The 17,493-nt window shown below is 52.2% G+C and overlaps 6 protein-coding genes across 6 annotated transcripts; 2 read left to right on the top strand and 4 right to left on the bottom strand.

Annotated features, from left to right (window-relative positions):
• Positions 1-256: 256 nt before the first annotated feature.
• On the bottom strand, positions 257-5,320 carry PV08_08117 (uncharacterized protein; the record flags this gene model as incomplete). Its single annotated transcript, XM_016382443.1, has 3 exons — positions 257-3,670; positions 3,720-3,815; positions 3,869-5,320. 3 exons carry the CDS (start codon positions 5,318-5,320, stop codon positions 257-259), a joined length of 4,962 nt encoding a protein of 1,653 aa, XP_016233146.1.
• Positions 5,321-5,993: 673 nt separating this feature from the next.
• PV08_08116 (uncharacterized protein) lies at positions 5,994-7,595 on the top strand (the record flags this gene model as incomplete). The annotated part of the gene is made up of 1 exon (XM_016382442.1): positions 5,994-7,595. The coding sequence occupies one exon, from the start codon at positions 5,994-5,996 to the stop codon at positions 7,593-7,595; it is 1,602 nt and encodes a 533-aa protein (XP_016233145.1).
• Positions 7,596-8,498: 903 nt separating this feature from the next.
• PV08_08115 (uncharacterized protein) lies at positions 8,499-9,790 on the bottom strand (the record flags this gene model as incomplete). The annotated part of the gene is made up of 3 exons (XM_016382441.1): positions 8,499-9,306; positions 9,634-9,644; positions 9,725-9,790. The coding sequence occupies 3 exons, from the start codon at positions 9,788-9,790 to the stop codon at positions 8,499-8,501; spliced, it is 885 nt and encodes a 294-aa protein (XP_016233144.1).
• Positions 9,791-10,806: 1,016 nt separating this feature from the next.
• PV08_08114 (uncharacterized protein) lies at positions 10,807-12,414 on the bottom strand (the record flags this gene model as incomplete). The annotated part of the gene is made up of 1 exon (XM_016382440.1): positions 10,807-12,414. The coding sequence occupies one exon, from the start codon at positions 12,412-12,414 to the stop codon at positions 10,807-10,809; it is 1,608 nt and encodes a 535-aa protein (XP_016233143.1).
• A 3,048-nt stretch (positions 12,415-15,462) lies between these two features.
• On the top strand, positions 15,463-16,472 carry PV08_08113 (uncharacterized protein; the record flags this gene model as incomplete). Its single annotated transcript, XM_016382439.1, has 4 exons — positions 15,463-15,682; positions 15,741-15,861; positions 16,114-16,264; positions 16,320-16,472. The coding sequence occupies 4 exons, from the start codon at positions 15,463-15,465 to the stop codon at positions 16,470-16,472; spliced, it is 645 nt and encodes a 214-aa protein (XP_016233142.1).
• Positions 16,473-16,628: 156 nt separating this feature from the next.
• Positions 16,629-17,309, bottom strand: PV08_08112 (uncharacterized protein; the record flags this gene model as incomplete). Its single annotated transcript, XM_016382438.1, has 1 exon — positions 16,629-17,309. One exon carries the CDS (start codon positions 17,307-17,309, stop codon positions 16,629-16,631), a length of 681 nt encoding a protein of 226 aa, XP_016233141.1.
• Between the last annotated feature and the right edge of the window lie 184 nt (positions 17,310-17,493).

The raw sequence follows: 17,493 nt of genomic DNA, 5'->3' as shown, positions 1-17,493 counted from the left end.
GTCCGTGACTACGGCCCACACTTCAATTGGTAGTCTAGAAGATACGCCCACCGTGTGAGCAAGTTGTGACTGATCTGTGTGTCAATTTAGCTCCTGGGAACCTCTCTTTACAATAAGGACCACCCTTCTAGTTAGTTGCCCGCTTGCAGGTGGACGAGGAAATCTGTGATAGGTTGGTGTCCTGAATTTCTTCTTATAAACATCCCCGCCGGTGGTCTGTTCGGCATGATCCCAGGCACTCGTTAATCTCTCTATATCAATATACTCCAAAATCGGTCGGGTCAAAATCTGCATCCATATCCATGTCGATGTCATCTGTCAAATCCACAATCAGATTGTGATTCTCCTTTCCCGCTAAGCCACCACCATCGAGCTCGTTCATTATATCCTGCGTGACCGGCGTCGTGGCCAGAACCTTTTCGATCTCGCCCACAACTGTACTTCCACGAACCACTTTTGCCGGCTTCCTGAAAGTGTTGTGCTTCTTAGGACTGCCATTTGCCGTCACAGCTCCCAGAGGAGGCTTCTTCTTTGTGGTGCTAGACGACATTGGTGGAGAAGGCACTTTATCTCCGGATGCAAAGGTGCTTCTTTGCGTAGGACCCGACACGGTCTCAAATAAATGCGACCGAGCGGCACCCACAGGTAAATTCAAAACCCAGCCTTTTTCGGACATAATCCTGACGAGGCCCTGAAGAATTGGAACATCACTGCTGCCCAGTGTCTGCCTGCTGCCGAGAATTAGCAGCTTACTCCGAGCGCGAGTAACAGCCACATTCACTCTCCGCCAGTCTTTCAGCAGATCCCCAACATGGTTGTTCTTGTTACTTCTCACGCAACTGAGGATAATGACTTCTTTGTCCCGACCCTGATATTTGTCTGCAGTATGCATTTCCACTTCTCCTGCGGCTACCGATCCAGTAGCAGCTTTAACGTCTGACCGGATCAAAGCAAGCTGGGATCGATAAAAGGTAATGACACCTATAGCCCGAGGAGAGATACCTGAGTCAATAAGTGTGGCCACCAACTGAGCAGTCAATTTGGATTCACATGCGTTCGTGATACGTGCTCCGGACACGGTCTCCTGTCCTGACTCGGGTGAAACGACGGTGTCCGTATTGAGAAACAAGCACCGTGATGAAGGTAAGAGCGCCCGTCGAAGCCAACAGCTACCGTCAGATAAACAGAGATCCTGGGAAGACCTGACCGCGGTCGAAGCAGTATGATGGTGCAGAGCGAGCCCTGCTTCCAAACCAGGAATGTGCAAAGTTTGATTCGCAACCGCCTCGTTACCACACTTGATCCGGCCGATGTACACAAGCTCTTTCGACAATAGCATGATGTCTTCTGCCATTCGATACTGGTGTTCTAAATTCACGACTGACCCGGGTTGCGCATCCGACAAAAGCTTGAAGAGGCTGACATCCAGGCCACCTTCTAGAGCTTGTTTGTTCTGCACCAACGGTGGTAACTGGTAGTGGTCCCCAACAAGGATGAATGTACGGGCCATTCTGATTGGGCCTAGACAGACCGGCAACGTAATCTGAGAAGCCTCGTCAACGATACAATAGTCGAAAGTGCGAGCATTGAAGATGCCATGATTGACTCCGAGGCAGGTCGTTGCGACGACTTTGGTGTTTTCCCAGGAATCCTTTAAGTCTTCCATTGTATGCTTGGGTACTCCGGAGATGTGTGCGAATTTCTGGATATCAGGATGCACTTTATTGACAGCACCAATGCGTAGTATTGGAATCTTGTCATCCTTGATTTTCAACAAGATATTGTCGACAGCTGTATGAGTGTAAGAAGCGAGAACAACCGATTTCCCCTGTGCGACCAAAGCACGGATGATATGAGCGATGGTGGTTGTCTTGCCTGTTCCAGGCATTCCCAGTATGAGTGCATAGTCTTTCGCACTCATCACCTTCTCAATCGCGCGACGTTGGTCGACATTCAAACTCGACTGAGACGATGTTCCGGTCAGCGTATACGCTGTAGAAGTGACTTTGAATTCGGGAGGCTTGTTATCAATGATTAAATGTCGGAGTTCACGAGCTATCCAAAGGTCTTTCTCCATCATACGGATGATGTTGTTGCGAGCCGTTGCCATTCCGTTTGCAAATTCGTCCTTGTCGATCCGATAGAGAAATGGTAAGTCGTCCGGAGGCGTATCCTCGATCTCGGGTGCGCTAACACCAGAGAAGACCTGGTTCTTAACTGGGTCAAATCCTTCCAATGTGCGTCTCGAATGCTGAAGTCTTCGATCTACCGCTACTACAACTCGTGTAGGGCGTACGTTGGTAACGAAGCCTGCAGCAAAGTTGAAGTGACCGCTTTCGTCTGATATCACAATGGGATCACCTGTGGTGATCTGGGATTCCGAGAACGAGAATCCAGGACGAGGTTTGTGCTTGACAAACGTGTACTCGAATTTGTTGATCTTTGAGCTCCCAGGCTTTTCAAAACCTGATCCTGGCTGTAACACAACTTCCGAAAAGCACCGCCCAACAGCCTCGCGCTCCGAGCTCAGCATCGTCCATAACTCTCTGCGAAATTTCATGCTGTCACGTTCTTCCTGTGTGAGCAAGTCGTCCCACTTTCTGAAAAATGCCTGGTGGTCGGGCGAAAGGTGGTCAACCACCTCATTGAATATCTCACCAAGCCCACTTGTAGCACCATCACCACCTTCTGAGAGCTTATGATAGATGAAGCAAGCAGGTTTGGAATAGCAATTCTTACAGAGATGTTCCTTTTTGATCATTGGGGGTAACGCCAACTTGTCGTGAACGTAACAAGCAAGTTCGTTCCGCTCAATGACCATGTGCCGAAGCTCATTTCTGATGCCTTCCACACGGAATGTTTTTGAAGACTCCAAATAATACAGGATGCCACAGGTGACATTGACGTCGTATCTGTCGGAGAGCAGTAAAGTGTACAAAGCTGTTTGGACCCGGTGCTGTTCAACGTTATCTCTCTTGCCGGTCTTCAGCTCAAAGGGGACCAGCAACGTTCTCGGGGAAGAGTCTTCTGGTAGCTTCATTTGGACTTGTACGGTTGCATCGATGTTGCCCTTGAGACCGTACATAGGCGACCAGATGTGTTCTTCTAGTTCGAGCAGTTTGTTGATTGTGGTTGGTACGAGCAAGCCATGGCGGTCACGAGCTACAGCATCAGCAGATAATGTGTCGCCCACAAAGACACTCGCCCAGGCCATCAGCTCGGGTGCTTTCCCCAGCAGATATTCAGTGGCGTCTTGCACCTGGACATTAATCTCGTAGAGCGATTCAAGATAAGTTGGCAGGATCTTGGCGATGATAGCTCTGAATGTATCAATGTCCCACTTGTTGATACGGAGCGCCTGTCCAAAGACTTCGTGCAGAATATGGCCATAGACTTGTGGTTGGGTAGCTGCCCCGGTTGCTTTGACTCTGTCTTGCAGCACAGCTCTTCGCATGCACGTGAAAGAATCACCTACGACCGTCGAAGAGATTAGATGATCCGGGTGGAGGATTATCATGTTTTCGGCGTCGTTGACGATGCACTGCCCTCTGCGATCGAAGTTTCCAATGATGTGGACATATGAGCCTTTGGTGCATCGAGTATCATACCAAGAATCTCGCAGGCAGACTATGTAGAGCATGCCGGTCTTGTCATCCTTGACGGAGAGCATCTGCAACAGGTCAGAAACGGATCGGGTATAGGGCAAAAGGTTTGCACACTTTTTCTGGTCGTTTACGTCCAGGCTTGTACTCGTAAACACTATCAAACACGTCGATGACAAGGTAACGTTTGATGGCTCTGTTGTCCACAATGTTCTATATACTCTATCAGCAAATTCTCATTAGATTAGCTTTAGTCCAGAACCCACCGAGCCAGCTGGTCTGCCTTCTCCCACAGTGTCCGAGGTTGCATTAGCGATATCTTTCCATAAATCATCGTCGTCGTCATCGAAAGCGTCATCAAATTCATCGAGCGTTTCTAGGCGCTTGGGAGCATGCGCAGAAGCTACTGCGGTCGGCTGTTTCTCAGCTGCAGACTTGTCCTGCGAGTCATACTGAGCGGCAAGACCGATCATTTCATTCATAAGATCTTCGTCGTCATCGTCAAAATCGTCGTCAAACTCCTCGGGAGCCTCCTTAACATTAGATTCATCTGACAACCTCTTCGAATTTGTGCTGGCTTCATGGCGGTGGTCCGACGCATTCGAAGATCCAAAGTTAGGCTCGTCCCTTGCAATGCAAATTTCCGTCTCTGCTGCGCGCTCGAGTGCTTGCTCTAGATCTTCGAATGCCTCAAGATCGAGACCATCGTCTTCGAATTCCAAAGTGAAGGACTTCGCCATCTGAGCATCCGTCTGGGATTTCGCAGTGGATGCCAGGGTAGGGGGAGGATCCTCTTGGATCTGTTTGCCTTGCCGTGTCCATCCTTGACTCCGGGGTCGCGTTGGCGACACTAAAGCCTCCGAACGTCTCACCAAATCTGGCAAAGGCGAAGAACTTGAAGGACTCTTCTCTGCTGGAATAGCCTTCTTGGTCAAGCTTTCTTGGATCTTTTCCAAGAGTAGACCAACCCGAGTATTGTTGGACAGATCGCGACGGAGGATATCTTGACGCGACGCTGCAAACAGCTGTTTTGTGCGGCCATGATTGAGGTTGGCATCAATCCTCCGGCGCTTTGCTTTTGATGTTGGCCATTCGACTCCGCAGCTATGTGTTCGGCGAAGGCTGCCATCCTTGCTAGTAGTGCTGGGTGTTTGAGGCGACGAAGGGATGAGGTGACCGTAGTTCGCCATTGCCTGCCCATCTTGGTTACTTTTGGGAGCATTCGTAGTGGTGTATCTGTTCCAGAGATCTTGAGTGGGGTCATTGTTTGGAGTTCGAAGGGATTTGTTCAAAGTATCGAGGTTCAAAGTGTCCTTCTGTGCAGAAAGTTGCTGTGATGACGCTGGGGAGGAACTATGGGCACGTTTCCTGCTTCTTTGCGTCCCTGCCCCGGGCCCTGACATGTTTGAGCTATGAGGATCCCATAATACGTGATCTCCTGGTGTGGCCAGTGGTGGTGCACAATTGAAAGCATCTTCAGTGTTCGCAATGAGGTCTTCAAACGGGATCCGGACGGCAGGCGTCTGGGGAACGTTTCGTTCGGGAGTGCTGCTTTCATCAAAGTTGTGCTCATCTTGACTGCATCCGTCGAGCCGGTGGTGTTGTGCCGAAGTCTGGTTTTCCTTGTCTTGTTGTGCCGCAGTCAGACTTTTATTGAGTGCATGCGCTTTGTTTTTCTTTGGCGGTTGAGAAGAGGTGGTGAGGGGACAGAACGGCATACTTCTGAGGCGAATGTGGTTGACAACACATGGCCGGGGTGATGAGCAAGGAAGCGGTGAGGTGTTGCAGCAATTATCAAATCCAGATCCAAGACGATAACATTCAATGGTTGAGGTGGACGAAGTTGCTTTGGTCATGGATCCTCCTGGTCGACGCGGCCCAACACGCGTCTGGAACGCGGTCACGGGACTTTGAGGCGAATGATGTCATTGGGCACTTACTCGTCAGCCCAGCTCAGCCCGTTTTTGCCAGACACACGAATCGAGGGATGCACAACCTGCACAGCCTGCACAGCCTCAGGACTTCAGGAGCAACACGGCAGCAGTCAAACGAAGTTACAACCCCTGGCTTCAACAGACACCCAGACGGACGCTTTCCCCTAGAGCCCATATCGAGTGTATTGCGTCGCTTTGATCACCCTTAAACTTACAGCCCCCAATCCCTGGATATGACTCGACCTCGCTCTGCGTCTTCCACATCATACCACAGAGCCCAGGGTCGGCAAACACGAGATCCGAGTACAAACCGCCGAGTCGTTATATTTCTGATATGATGAATCCATTCCTCTGTCTCAACGTGTGTCCTGAAGCACACTGTACACCATCGCGACTACCGGTACTACATCGAACCCACCAGGCATCCTAGTCCCAAGGCCTCCGCTTGGGTATCATCATGTCATATTCGGCACCACATTCACCTGCTGGTCGACAGCAAGATTCCGACGTGGATTCCAATGTTTCCGCGTCAAGGCCATCGCCTAACAAACTACAGCGACTACTTGAACTAAGCGCAGAGAGGGCCTCATCGCTACCACCTCGACGTCTGTCATCGCCAGCGAAGAACATCTCACAGATCCGGCCTCGCCTAAACGAGTACTACACCTTCGACCATGCTGTTCAGCTTTTCAGACGCTCAAAGAACATCATCATTTTGAGCGGGGCAGGAATCTCGACCTCGCTAGGCGTTCCGGACTTCCGCTCGACAAATGGTGTCTACAATCTCCTGGTTGATTCGAAATATGACGACCCCCAAGAGCTTTTCCACATTGACAACTTCAAGATGGATCCGGGTGAATTCTTCAAACAGGCTGCAAAAGTGTTTCCTAAAATGCAAGGTCTCGTTCCAGCCAATGGAGCCGAAAAAGACAGCGTTTCCTCTGAAGTTCCACTAGTTCCCAGGTACAGTGCAACCCATGCATTTATCGCCTTGCTTCAGGCCAGAGGAAAACTTCTCACCAATTACACCCAAAATATCGACGGGTTGGAAATCGCGGCTGGCGTGGCTTCAGACAAGCTCATACAATGTCACGGGACGTTATCCACCGCATCCTGTATGAGTTGTGGTAAGAGGGTTTCGGCCAGAAAATACATGGCCGTGGTACGACAAGGCAACATTCCTTTTTGCAAATGCTCACTTGAAGTTGACAAAAAAGGGGCAAAACAAAGAGGGCGAAGCGGGAAGAGAAAACGAAAGCGAGACGAACTTGAGGATTCTGATTCTGACATGGAGGAGAGCCGTAGACCTTTTCCGAAAGGGTTGCTCAAGCCAGACATGACCTTCTTCGGAGAACATATCTCGCAGTCCTACGCTCCTCGACTAAACATCGACAAGACCAAAGTGGACCTGCTAGTTATCATCGGCACGTCCCTCAAAGTCGCGCCAGTCAATGATATGCTCCTGGCCGTACCACCTACCGTACCGCAAATCTGGATCAGCAAAGATCGATGCCAACGGGAAGGAGTAAAGGTTGATATAGAACTCCTGGGTGAGTGTGACTTGATCGTTGAGGAAATTGCCCGACGGGCCGGATGGACGGCGGCGTTGGAGAACCGACTATGGAGTCCGCAAGCCGTGGAGAGCACTCAAATCCCCTCTACCAAGACCAAGATCCCTCGCATGGAGTCGGAGGAAAAGGCCTCGAAACCAGACAAAGTCGACGAGGCCTTGCAGATTCGCACCAGATTGGAGCAGACGCCAGAGAAACTAGCCCCTACACTGGACAATCCGCTCATCAAAGTCAACGACGAATTAGTCACCGCCGTCGAACTTGACTCCGGCCAAGAGGTTTTTGTGGAAAGCTCCGAGACCAAGATGGACAGTTCCGAACAACAACGGCCTACTCTCACGCACCCACACACTTCAGCAACGAAGCCGATCGGGGAAAATGGCAAGACAGAACGCGCCAAAACCAAAGCCCCGCTTCCACCTTCAAAAGTGAAGATTGAACTTGAGCTGGGGCAAAGGTCGAGGTGGTATGTCCGAAGATTGAGGTGAGATCATATTGAGGATGTACGTGGATTTATACCTGAGACATATCGAGGCTGGGGTTTGTAGGGTCCTTAGCATACCCTGGTGCCTTTTTGTACTAGTAAAGAAAAAGTTGGATTCGAGCACGCGCAGACCCAGAGACTGGGTGTGTTGCAGTCGCTTGTTTTTAGGTTTACTATGCTTGTGGCAGTCGAGAACCCTCGAATTGACGACGACGACGACGACGATGATGATGATGATGATGATGATGGACGTGGAAGGTCCCTCTCTCTGTACGATTAATTACACGAGTGCATGGCAAATGTCTGTTCTCTGGTCCAGGTCCAGGTTCATCGTCTAGACATGCTCGATCGAGTGCATGATCCCGTTCTCCCCTACGATCCAGGAACAAAGAAATCGGTGGGTACGTTGCTAAGCTTGTTGTTGTCTTGCAATTCTTCATTCTTCCTCTGGCCCGAGTAGTCTAGAGGCCTTGATCTGGGGTGCTAGCCTTCTATCAAATCTATCTTCTGTGTTTTCTCTGTTGGGCACATCTGACGGTGGGCCCCCCGATAAGTCGTACAGGATGATCTGCTCGAGAAATGCCCCTGCCTGCGCTGCCACGAGGAGTCTTAACTTTTCTCTTTCTGAAAACCCACTCCCAGTGGAAAGGTTGTCCAAATCATTCAATCTCGTTTCTTAAAAAGTGGAAATGAAAAATAGTGTGAGCCACACATCATCGTGACCCGATTGATGATGACCGAACAATAAACAATCTCGGGGACTCATGACTTCGCCTCGAGTGCCGCGACTGTAGTTATGAGAGGATTTGTCACCATGGGCGTTTTTCGGCGCCCAAAGCAATTGCGAGTTTGTGTCTTCTTAGCCTTCGTCTCCATCTGCTTCGTCTTCTTGGTCATTTCGCACCCTCTAAGCGACCGGTTGTGCGCCCATCTTGCGGAACCAATCCATGACACCGGTGTAGACGACGAGCAACACGCCGCCACCGGGTCCCAGTCGCAGCACCTTGGGCAGGAATCCCTTGTACAAGGCGCCGAAGCCTTCCTCCTTCATGATGGTTCCCAACCCGGGCCACGCCCAGTTGTACTTGGGCACGCTTCCTGCAATCTTGGGGCTGTTTTGGATCCTGCTCTTGACCACGTCCATGGGTGTGTTGAGTATGGTTCCGATGGTTCCTCCGATGGCGCCGGACGTGAAGTCGGTGAACATGGCCTTGCCCTTCTCCGTTTTCGGGTCGACCTTTGGCATCAGCGCCTTGACCTGGAAGATGCAGCCAAAGTAACCCGCGTTCCAGAGGATGTGACGCCACAGCGTGCTCTCCAGACCGTTGTACATGGCGAGTGGGCCCTCTGCCTTGACCGTCTTGACCACACAGTCGACGATACCGTTGTATTTGCCTGCCGACGCGCGGTCCTGGAGTCGGATCTTGACGAGCTCGAATGGGACAACAACGAAGGCCTCCGTGGCACCCGCGGTGGCACCCGTCAGAATGGAGAGGCTTTGCGTTGGCTTTTCGACGCCAAAGAGACGGCGGTAGAAGACGCCCCAGGAGTCGTTGGCGGCGAATTTGGTAGCACGTTTGGGCGCCTCCATCATGATTGGAGCGGCAATACCCCGATACAGCCTTGAGGGACCTTCATTACGCACAATCTTCTTGAAGCAGTCGAGCATGCCATTGTAGTAGTCTTGTCCGGGAACTGGCTTTCCTTGTAGCTGTCTGTTTGAAACACAGGTCGTGAGCAAAGATCCACGACGCGATTCAACCACCAAAGAGTGCGGTCCTTTTTAAGGAGGTCCAAATGTCAAGAGTTAGGGCATAACTCGGACGCCCCTGAGGGGAGGGATCAAAGCAAAAGCGAGCAGCAGTCAGGGTATACTAACACTCTTGTCTTGATCACATCCAGCGGGTACCTGTAGACAACCATAGAGTTAGCTTCCGACTCATTCGACATGCACTCGCGCCAGTGGGGAGATCGTAAGTCGTGCGCAGGGCCAAAGACAGAGATCGATCTGCTGGAGAGTCAAGCACAGCTGTTTAGCTCACATTATCAGGATCTGTAATCCGCGGTTAGCACTTGAGTTTAGACATGGTGTGATAGCTGCGGCCGCAGTTCAAGGGACTGAGCATAACATACTTCAGACACACCGGCGACAGCGCCAGCGGCGAATTGGTAGACGAAGGGAAGTGGCTTCTCCGTCATCTTGACTGCTTTTCTTGAAACGTGCTTTATCCGATGGACGGATGGTAGACCAGCCCAGATGAAAGAAGTTGGTGGAGGTGAGTCGTGAACGAGCGACCAAGAATGGACACCGAAGGAGTGGAGAGAGGTGAGAGAGGGAGAGAGAAGGCTTGCTCTCCTCGCAGGGGGCCTGGTACAAGAATGCGCAAGACGAGTTGAGTCTGGTCTCTTTCAACGAGCAAGGCGAAATGGAAAGAAGAATTATTGTGAAAGTCAACTTAGCTGGGGCGCAGGCACACAGGTACGAGTACGGAGTACGGAGTTGCTCTCGACGATATCGGCTGGTGACACGGAGTAGACGGATAAAAGGCAAATGGGGAAACTTGGAGAAGAAAAGCACCTTAGTCAGCCTACGGAGGTGCTCGTATTCGTACTGGGGCCATCGTCGTCCCCTACAACCGCGAGTACAGTAAGTCATCACAATGGTTCCCTTGACCACCCATATGACCATACGGAATGTACGAGACTACACATCCAGTACGAGTATCACTTACAAAGACAATCGAGAAGCAAAGACCAAGTCATGTCAGGATGGTGCTATATCCCTCCAGACCGGAAACTGAGGACTGGATGGGCATGATTGTAATTCGATTCAAAACGCATAGAAAATCCTCATCAATGCTATTACCTCCTCTACTACAATACAAGCCTCTGTCCTGTGTTGCACTCAACACAGCAAGCACGAGAAAATTCAAAGGGAAGGAGGAGATGTTCGAAAATGAAGGGGTATCAAAACTCATATGCCCTGAGCATCATCAATACAATCAAGTAAACCAGTCCCAACGCCGAGAAAACAAGACAAACAAGAGACAGTCAACTCAACTCAACACTGCATCGCATCGCATCCCACCCACATGTACTGTCTCGAAATGAAGCCATAATGAGCACTCGTGGTCTGTTATATACGTGATACTTGGTTCCCTGTCCACGTCATGCTTGCTGCAAATGTTGTATACCTAGTAGGACCCATCGTGTGATCAGTTCATCTCCATGAATTCGTCTTCTTCCTTGAAGCTGATCCCTCCGTGGCCAGCACTATGCCAGTACTGTGGCTGTCCAGGGTTGCTGCCACTTCCCGTGCCACTACCACCACTGTGAAAGCCTGGGCTGAGCTCGAAGTTACTTTGGGGGCTCAGACTGGAATTGCCTTGGACCTTATCGCCAGCAAGATTGGTGTGGCGAGGCACACGGAGACCGCTTCCATCTGTTCGAGAGTACGAAAACGTACTTGAGTCGTTCTTCTCCATGGCGTCCATGACCTCGGAGCGCATCCGTTTCTCGTCGTCCGTGATCTGAAACGGCCATTGACCACCTAACTGGGTAATGTACGATGCCAACTCATCTTCCTGTTGATATTTCAGATGCAGAGCCCACATCAGGTCCCGCGTCCAGCTGACTGAGCCGTTGAGAATGTCGCCTTTGTTGGGGCCCTTTTCCTTTTCTTCAATGGGCAACCCAATGGTGATATTACCCGCAGTACTGGCAGCGCGCCGACCCGCGGCACCTGCAAGCAATGAGGTCGCCGCGTTGTTCGCGTTGGGAGGGCTCATGCTGGTAGCACCCATCGTGGGTGATAGCGGACCATTAGTCTGCAATTGTTTCTTGACCCTGTCATCATCAAGTCGGTGCTGTGGGACCAGATGCGACAGATCCTGTATGCGCTCGTTGATGTTGTCCCGACGCCTTCGTTCCACAGCATTATGCGAAGCTCGTCTCCGGCGCTTCTTCGCTTCAATGGTTTCTGCATTTGTCATACCATTTTCGACCTTGGCAGGTAAAGACGCATGCTGCCCAGAGCCAATGGTTTCTGAGATGCCAGCGTGGTGCATTCCGGCGCCAGGCGATGACAGAGGGGAGTCCAAGAACGAATGGAGACTTCCGGGGGTGCTATCATACTGTCCAGAAAGAGTCTTGGCGTGCCGGTTTTGTAGATTTGGCGCTCTTATTGGTCGCCCATTGGCAAGGTTACTAGATTCCGGGGTGCCAATATGAAGTCCTGCCATGGCGGTCGCTCGTGGAGTCAACGGCGATCTCTGGTCCGAAGAGGACTTGCGGTTCGCTGATTGCATGCTTGGACGCTTGCCGAATTGGCCGCCCTGTAGAGGTGACATGTGCTGTGGCAGTGAGCCCATGGGGCGGAATTGATTGTAATCGAAGGTTCCTAGGAAAGGGCTCTGGATGGGCGGTCCATCCGGCGTACTCGAATACACGTTGGACATCTGGTTTTGTTGGCTCATGGGTATCGCACCCGAACCTCTGTTATTGTTGCTCGACTGGTTGAGGGTTGTGAAATCATCCAGCATGCCTTGACCGTTCTGAGAGAAGTCTAGGCTTTCCAGCAATTCGCTGTCATCGTAGCCCGAGTTGCCCATGTTGAAACTCGATGACATATTGCCGCCAAAATTGTATTGCATCCCACCAAAGTTGGAAAGTTCAGAAGGGTTTATGCTTCCATTGTCCTGAACGTTGAATTGGTTGTTGAAATTCTGAGAGGGGTTGAAGTTGGAAGAAGACATGAACTGGCTGTTCCCGAAATCTTCGGGCTCGGCCTTGATGTACGGCATTCCGCCTGAAGAGTGATTCATGGTCCAAGGAAGAAGGAAGGGTGCGTGGCGGGCCGAATATATAGTGATGGTCGTATAAGCTCGTGGTGATCCTCGGTAACGTTGTCAAAATCGCATATCACGCAGCCTCGGCCATCGCAAAGCTCTCTTCTGGAATAGTGGTCGTCAGGGTAGCCGGATATCGAAGGAAAGTCCCGTCCCGAGGATGGGGGCAGTTGTCCTAAGCAGGATAACCAGGCCAGGAACCTGGCATGTATGACACGAATCTCGGACGTATAGAGGATAAGGCTGACTGCAGTATGTGCTGTAAGCAGAGCTTCGACCTTGTCCGGGCGGATTCCGTCCTGTGATGCAGAGAGTATGTGAGTCTTATGAGGGAGAATAGACTGGCGTTATGCGTAGTGCTCAACCGGGTGAAGACCAATTGTAATCACACTCGATTGGTAAGAACTGGAAATGGCAGGGGTGTTTGCACCGTCGTCTAATCGCGGGAGACCGCCTTTTCAGAGGTATCGATCGAATGATGCGCGACGCAAAGGGCACAGGCTGGCGACCACAGAACGACTAGCGTTGCAGTCCGAGGTTTGCGATTGCTGATTGATGAGGGAGTAATCAGTGCACACCGACAACCTGCGGCGTGGGAATGTGGTCCGAAGGTGAAGGAGGGGCCCAGCGAGGATGAAGCAATGCGGGTCGGTGAATGGTGGGTAGGCGACGATGAGGTCGACAGAGTCGGTCGAGAGGATCGCGCGGAGGGGTGAAGAAGGCAGAGGGATGCAGTGAGAAGAGCGCAGAGGAGAGGGAGATGCGAAGATTGCTATGTTGTGCAAAAGCCCGGGACGATGTTTGGCTGGTGTGGGCAGTTGGCCTTTCCGCGAGAAGCGCAGTTGAGCTGGTCGGTGACTGAGGAACTGGATTGGGAGGGAGCCCGATGCACACGCCGCCTCGCCGGGTCGAGTCGAAAATAGGAAGAAAGAACCTGGCGGCGCCACTGTCAGTGCCAGTCGTGGCTTCCTCGAGTCAACGTCGGCCTTGGCACGCACTCACTGCTTGGCTGGCTGGCGACGCCCTGCAGCTTGACTCAACGCTGTCAGCACAGCGCGATTGGGCGCTTGATAGGCCCTTGACAGACGCTTGATAGGCGGCTTCAGGTATAGCAGCACCCTCAATTACTCCCTAGGTACGGAGTACCTAAGCACCTAGATACGCTTTCTGTTCGATCGTCGGATCTGGCGGGAAATCAGTGCCATACAAAGCCGCCAATGCAGTCGATTGTGAGGTATGCAAATCTAGGAACGACACGGAACAGAGAGGTCCTCGCCACGTCTGGCAGGGTCACTAGACTCTTCTTATACCCTCGATATGCAAGGCTATGAATTGCAGCATCCAACGTCCAACATGGCACTTGACTGTCTGTCACTTTCACGTTTCCCCCCCTCCCAAAATCGGTTTGCGTGTGCACCTTTCTGTCCCTTCCCCATCCTCGAGGCGCAGCCACATGAGGCGGAAGGCACCGGCAACCCAATCGTTCGCCTAAGCCCTCTTGGCCAAGACGCTGGAATGAACGACAGCCTGCGGAGTGGGTGTGGTCGCCAGGCAATGCGAAGGCAGCGTAGGATGCCCATTCTTGCAGTCCGTACCTGTATACGGAATGCTGTCTCGGGTGCCAGAAGAAGAGGGGTCATGTTAGCGTCCAGCAGCAAAGTCCGCCCACATGGGCTGGTACCAATACACCCTTTTCCCTACCATGGCTCCCGACCAAAGTCCAGCATGACTTAGACGTCGAGTAGTCATGAACCCAGATAGAGATCATCCGGGATAGAACGGATGCAGGTCAAGTGGCCTCGAGAGATCATTTGTTCCGAATTAACCATCAGCCACACCTTGCCGTAGAACCCCGCGCGTCGAGGCTGACAAAGAACATGGGCTTCTGCTGTCGCTATCAGGGAATAGCAAGACGATCCCTCGATGTCCCCATGGGTAGCATGGATCTTTCACCCGGCCTAGTGAGGCGTTGTTCGACCATACACCGCATGTCTCAGCGATCCATCAGACCAACCTCCCGATGGCTGTCGTTGACTACGGTTGCCCTATCGGGTTCAGGCCTATGCAGTGCGACGAGAAGGGTCCACGGAGAAGCTGCAGTTTTCCACCAGAGTCGCTGAACTAACGCGGGAGCAGTACGATCTGGGCAAGCCAGCGCCGCACGGATGGTTCGTGCCGAAGGCTTTTGGCGAAAGGCTTCCAGCCTGGAGCAGCCCACCCCCTGCGATGGCGGCCAAAACAAGATTTGCCTTCACGATGGAGCATTGACCGTATTGGCGACCACGCACGGTACGTCTGAGCTTGATAGAGACGGTCACGACTCTGCGAGGGAGGGTCAGTAATGCGAGTGATAGATACATGGAGGAGTGCGAGATACGGATATGATTGGTGTGCTCCGCATCAGCGCAGTCTCTGCCAGGCTTAGCGTAACTGTGGCTCTTCTGGATCGGCGGGCCGCTTGTCCGCTTTAGCAAACTCTACATTCTCGACGCAGCCTGCTGCTCTACGACGACTCGAACTATTGCGAAAAGGTGGTCGGTTCATGCTGGCCGCCGTCCGTCGTTCGACATCGTCTACACATCTATCGGTCTCCCGTATCTGCCTTCCAGGATTCTGGACGGTCCCACCCCGACGGACAAACCTCCCTGAGCTTAGACATTCAGCAGGCAGCCGTCTCCTATCTTCACAAGCGTTCAATTCAATCCGCCGCTGAGGGCTGCTTTCTGCCAACTTCTTTGTGATCGACCACTCTAGCTCCAATTCATACAAGGTCAGCCTTGTCGGCGAACACCCTGCGACTGCGACGCTAGGTCTGAGAAAGACACCCTCCCTCGTCCTCTGCGCACCTTCTTCTCCTCTTACTTCTGTCACATCGAGCACGATTCTGGGCAAAACCGCGCGCTTCCCAAAAAGAGTTGGACGCCAGACCAGAACACATCATCTGTTTGTGGAGACTACTCCCCCTCAGCTGGCAGGTTGTTTGGTGAAAGAAACGCTTCGAGAAGGGTGGAGTGACCGGTCAAGATGACTTCGACAGCCTTCCGAGACTCGCTGAACTCCTTAGGCTGGTCGAGAAGAGACCCTGATGTGCCGGCCAACACGTCCTCCACCCCCATCCTGTCGAGGCTGTCATCGCTCAACCCATTTGGAGACCGAGGCTATGTGCAACTACCCACCCACGAGGCTCCAGGTGCACCGCTGCCTGCGCCGACGAGGAGAGAGGAGGAAGAGGGCTGGTTTGCCTGTAAGTTGTCGAGTGTACATTTTTCAGGCCAGACTCGCTGATCTTGTTGTCACTACAGTAAGCCGATGGGACCGCCTGCTCATATTCGGGGGATGCAATCTTGCCGCTTTGGCATGCTTTGTTATTTGCTTTGCACTATTTCCAGTTCTTTCGCTCAAGCCGCGCAAGTTTGCGATTCTGTGAGTGTTTCTACCATTTCCCTCCTGAGTTTGTGGCTGCACACCATCCCGCTTTGCATCACATGGCCATGTGACTCGGCCATGCCTCCTGATGATGTCAGCTCTTCTATATCAAGCATGACTGCTTGTGCTGGGGATCATCTGTTTGGCTCCCACCCTCGCTTGTTGTCCTACTTGTACTGGGCTATCCAGGGCCCTGCGCAATGTGTTCGTATTCATGAAGAACGCGGTGTCGCTGACGCGTCGCGATAGGTGGTCGGTGGGCTCCCTGCTGTTTCTCGCATCATGGGCCTTCCTAATGGGCCCCTACCAATACGGTGTCCACCTTATGTCGGGACCTCGATTGCCTTTCACTGCAGCTTACTTCGGATCCATCGTCATGACGATCTACTTCGCCGTTGGGGTACGTGTAGCCGGCTACCTGATTCACCGACTTGCGATGCTGACCTGGCCTAAAGCTTCACTCCACCATCCTGACTCTGTTTTCGTCCATCATCCAACTTGTGGCGCTGGTCTGGTATCTGGTCAGCTATTTCCCGATGGGGAGCACGGGCTTGCGCTTCGCGGCCAGAGTTGGCGGGGGGAGGGTTGCGGCTTGGATGAATGACTGAAGGCTGTAGCCGTCCAGACATGTCTCAGGAAGATGTAGCGTATCTATCACAAATCATCGTGCTCGCTGCGCAGTCTTTCATTCGCTGCAACGGAGTCAATCGGCCTTGCCCGCCGGACATGGTTTTCATCTTCACCAGCCCTGCTAGTTTGGCTGATCAAGCGAATCGTCGGCGAACATCTCTTTCGTCGTTGCCAACCTCCCTTACAGCATCTGTGATCAACTCGCGCAATTCTCTTTGGCCCTCCTCTGTGTGAAAGTTTTCGCTGGCAGCTAGCTCTTCGATTCTTCTCCTGAATTCTGGATCGGGTTCTTGCTCCATGTTGCTAGCCGGGCCGGGGACCGCAGTGTCAATGTTGATGGTTACATTGGGCGGAAGGGTTGGAGGATATTGAATGCCGTTTGAAACAGGTTCCATGCGGTTAGACACGGCGTCTCCGCTGGCCGCTCCAGAAGATGCATGGCGTCGAAGATACTGTGCAATCTCTGGATATTCTTGCTCAGCCTCAAATTTCTCCTCGGCGGTCATGCCTTCATCGTTCCGGATTCCGACGTCAATGTGCAATTCTTCGACCAGACAGCTTGCAACTTCTGTAGTTTCGGCAACGAACAAACAGGTTTCTCCATCCTCGTCCTTCAAATTGATGTCAACCTTGAATTCACCGGCCAACACTTTCAACAGGTCCACGTGATTGTAGGATGCGGCTGCATGTAGCAAGGAATAACCATGAGCATCCTGTGCCGATGCCAACTCGGGTCTTGAGCGTAGGAGTGGGAGGAGACGAGGGTCGGGGTCTGGTGTAACTGCGGCAAGGAGGAATGGGTTCAGGTCAGACATGCTGAGACAGTTTTGATGTTGCTGCCGGTCAAATCTTGCGGGCCTCAGGGCACTCTCAGGGGATCCAGAGTTACAGAGGCACCAAGGTGAAGGCGAGGGCAAGGAATTACACTTTTTATTGCATGAGGTAAGGTACGTCTGTACATGCGGGCCGGCCAAAAAAAAGGCGGCACCACTGGCGATT

This window comes from Exophiala spinifera (assembly GCF_000836115.1).
Source record: "Exophiala spinifera strain CBS 89968 unplaced genomic scaffold supercont1.6, whole genome shotgun sequence".
NCBI lineage: Eukaryota > Fungi > Ascomycota > Eurotiomycetes > Chaetothyriales > Herpotrichiellaceae > Exophiala > Exophiala spinifera.
This window is presented reverse-complemented; position numbering and strand designations above follow the sequence as displayed.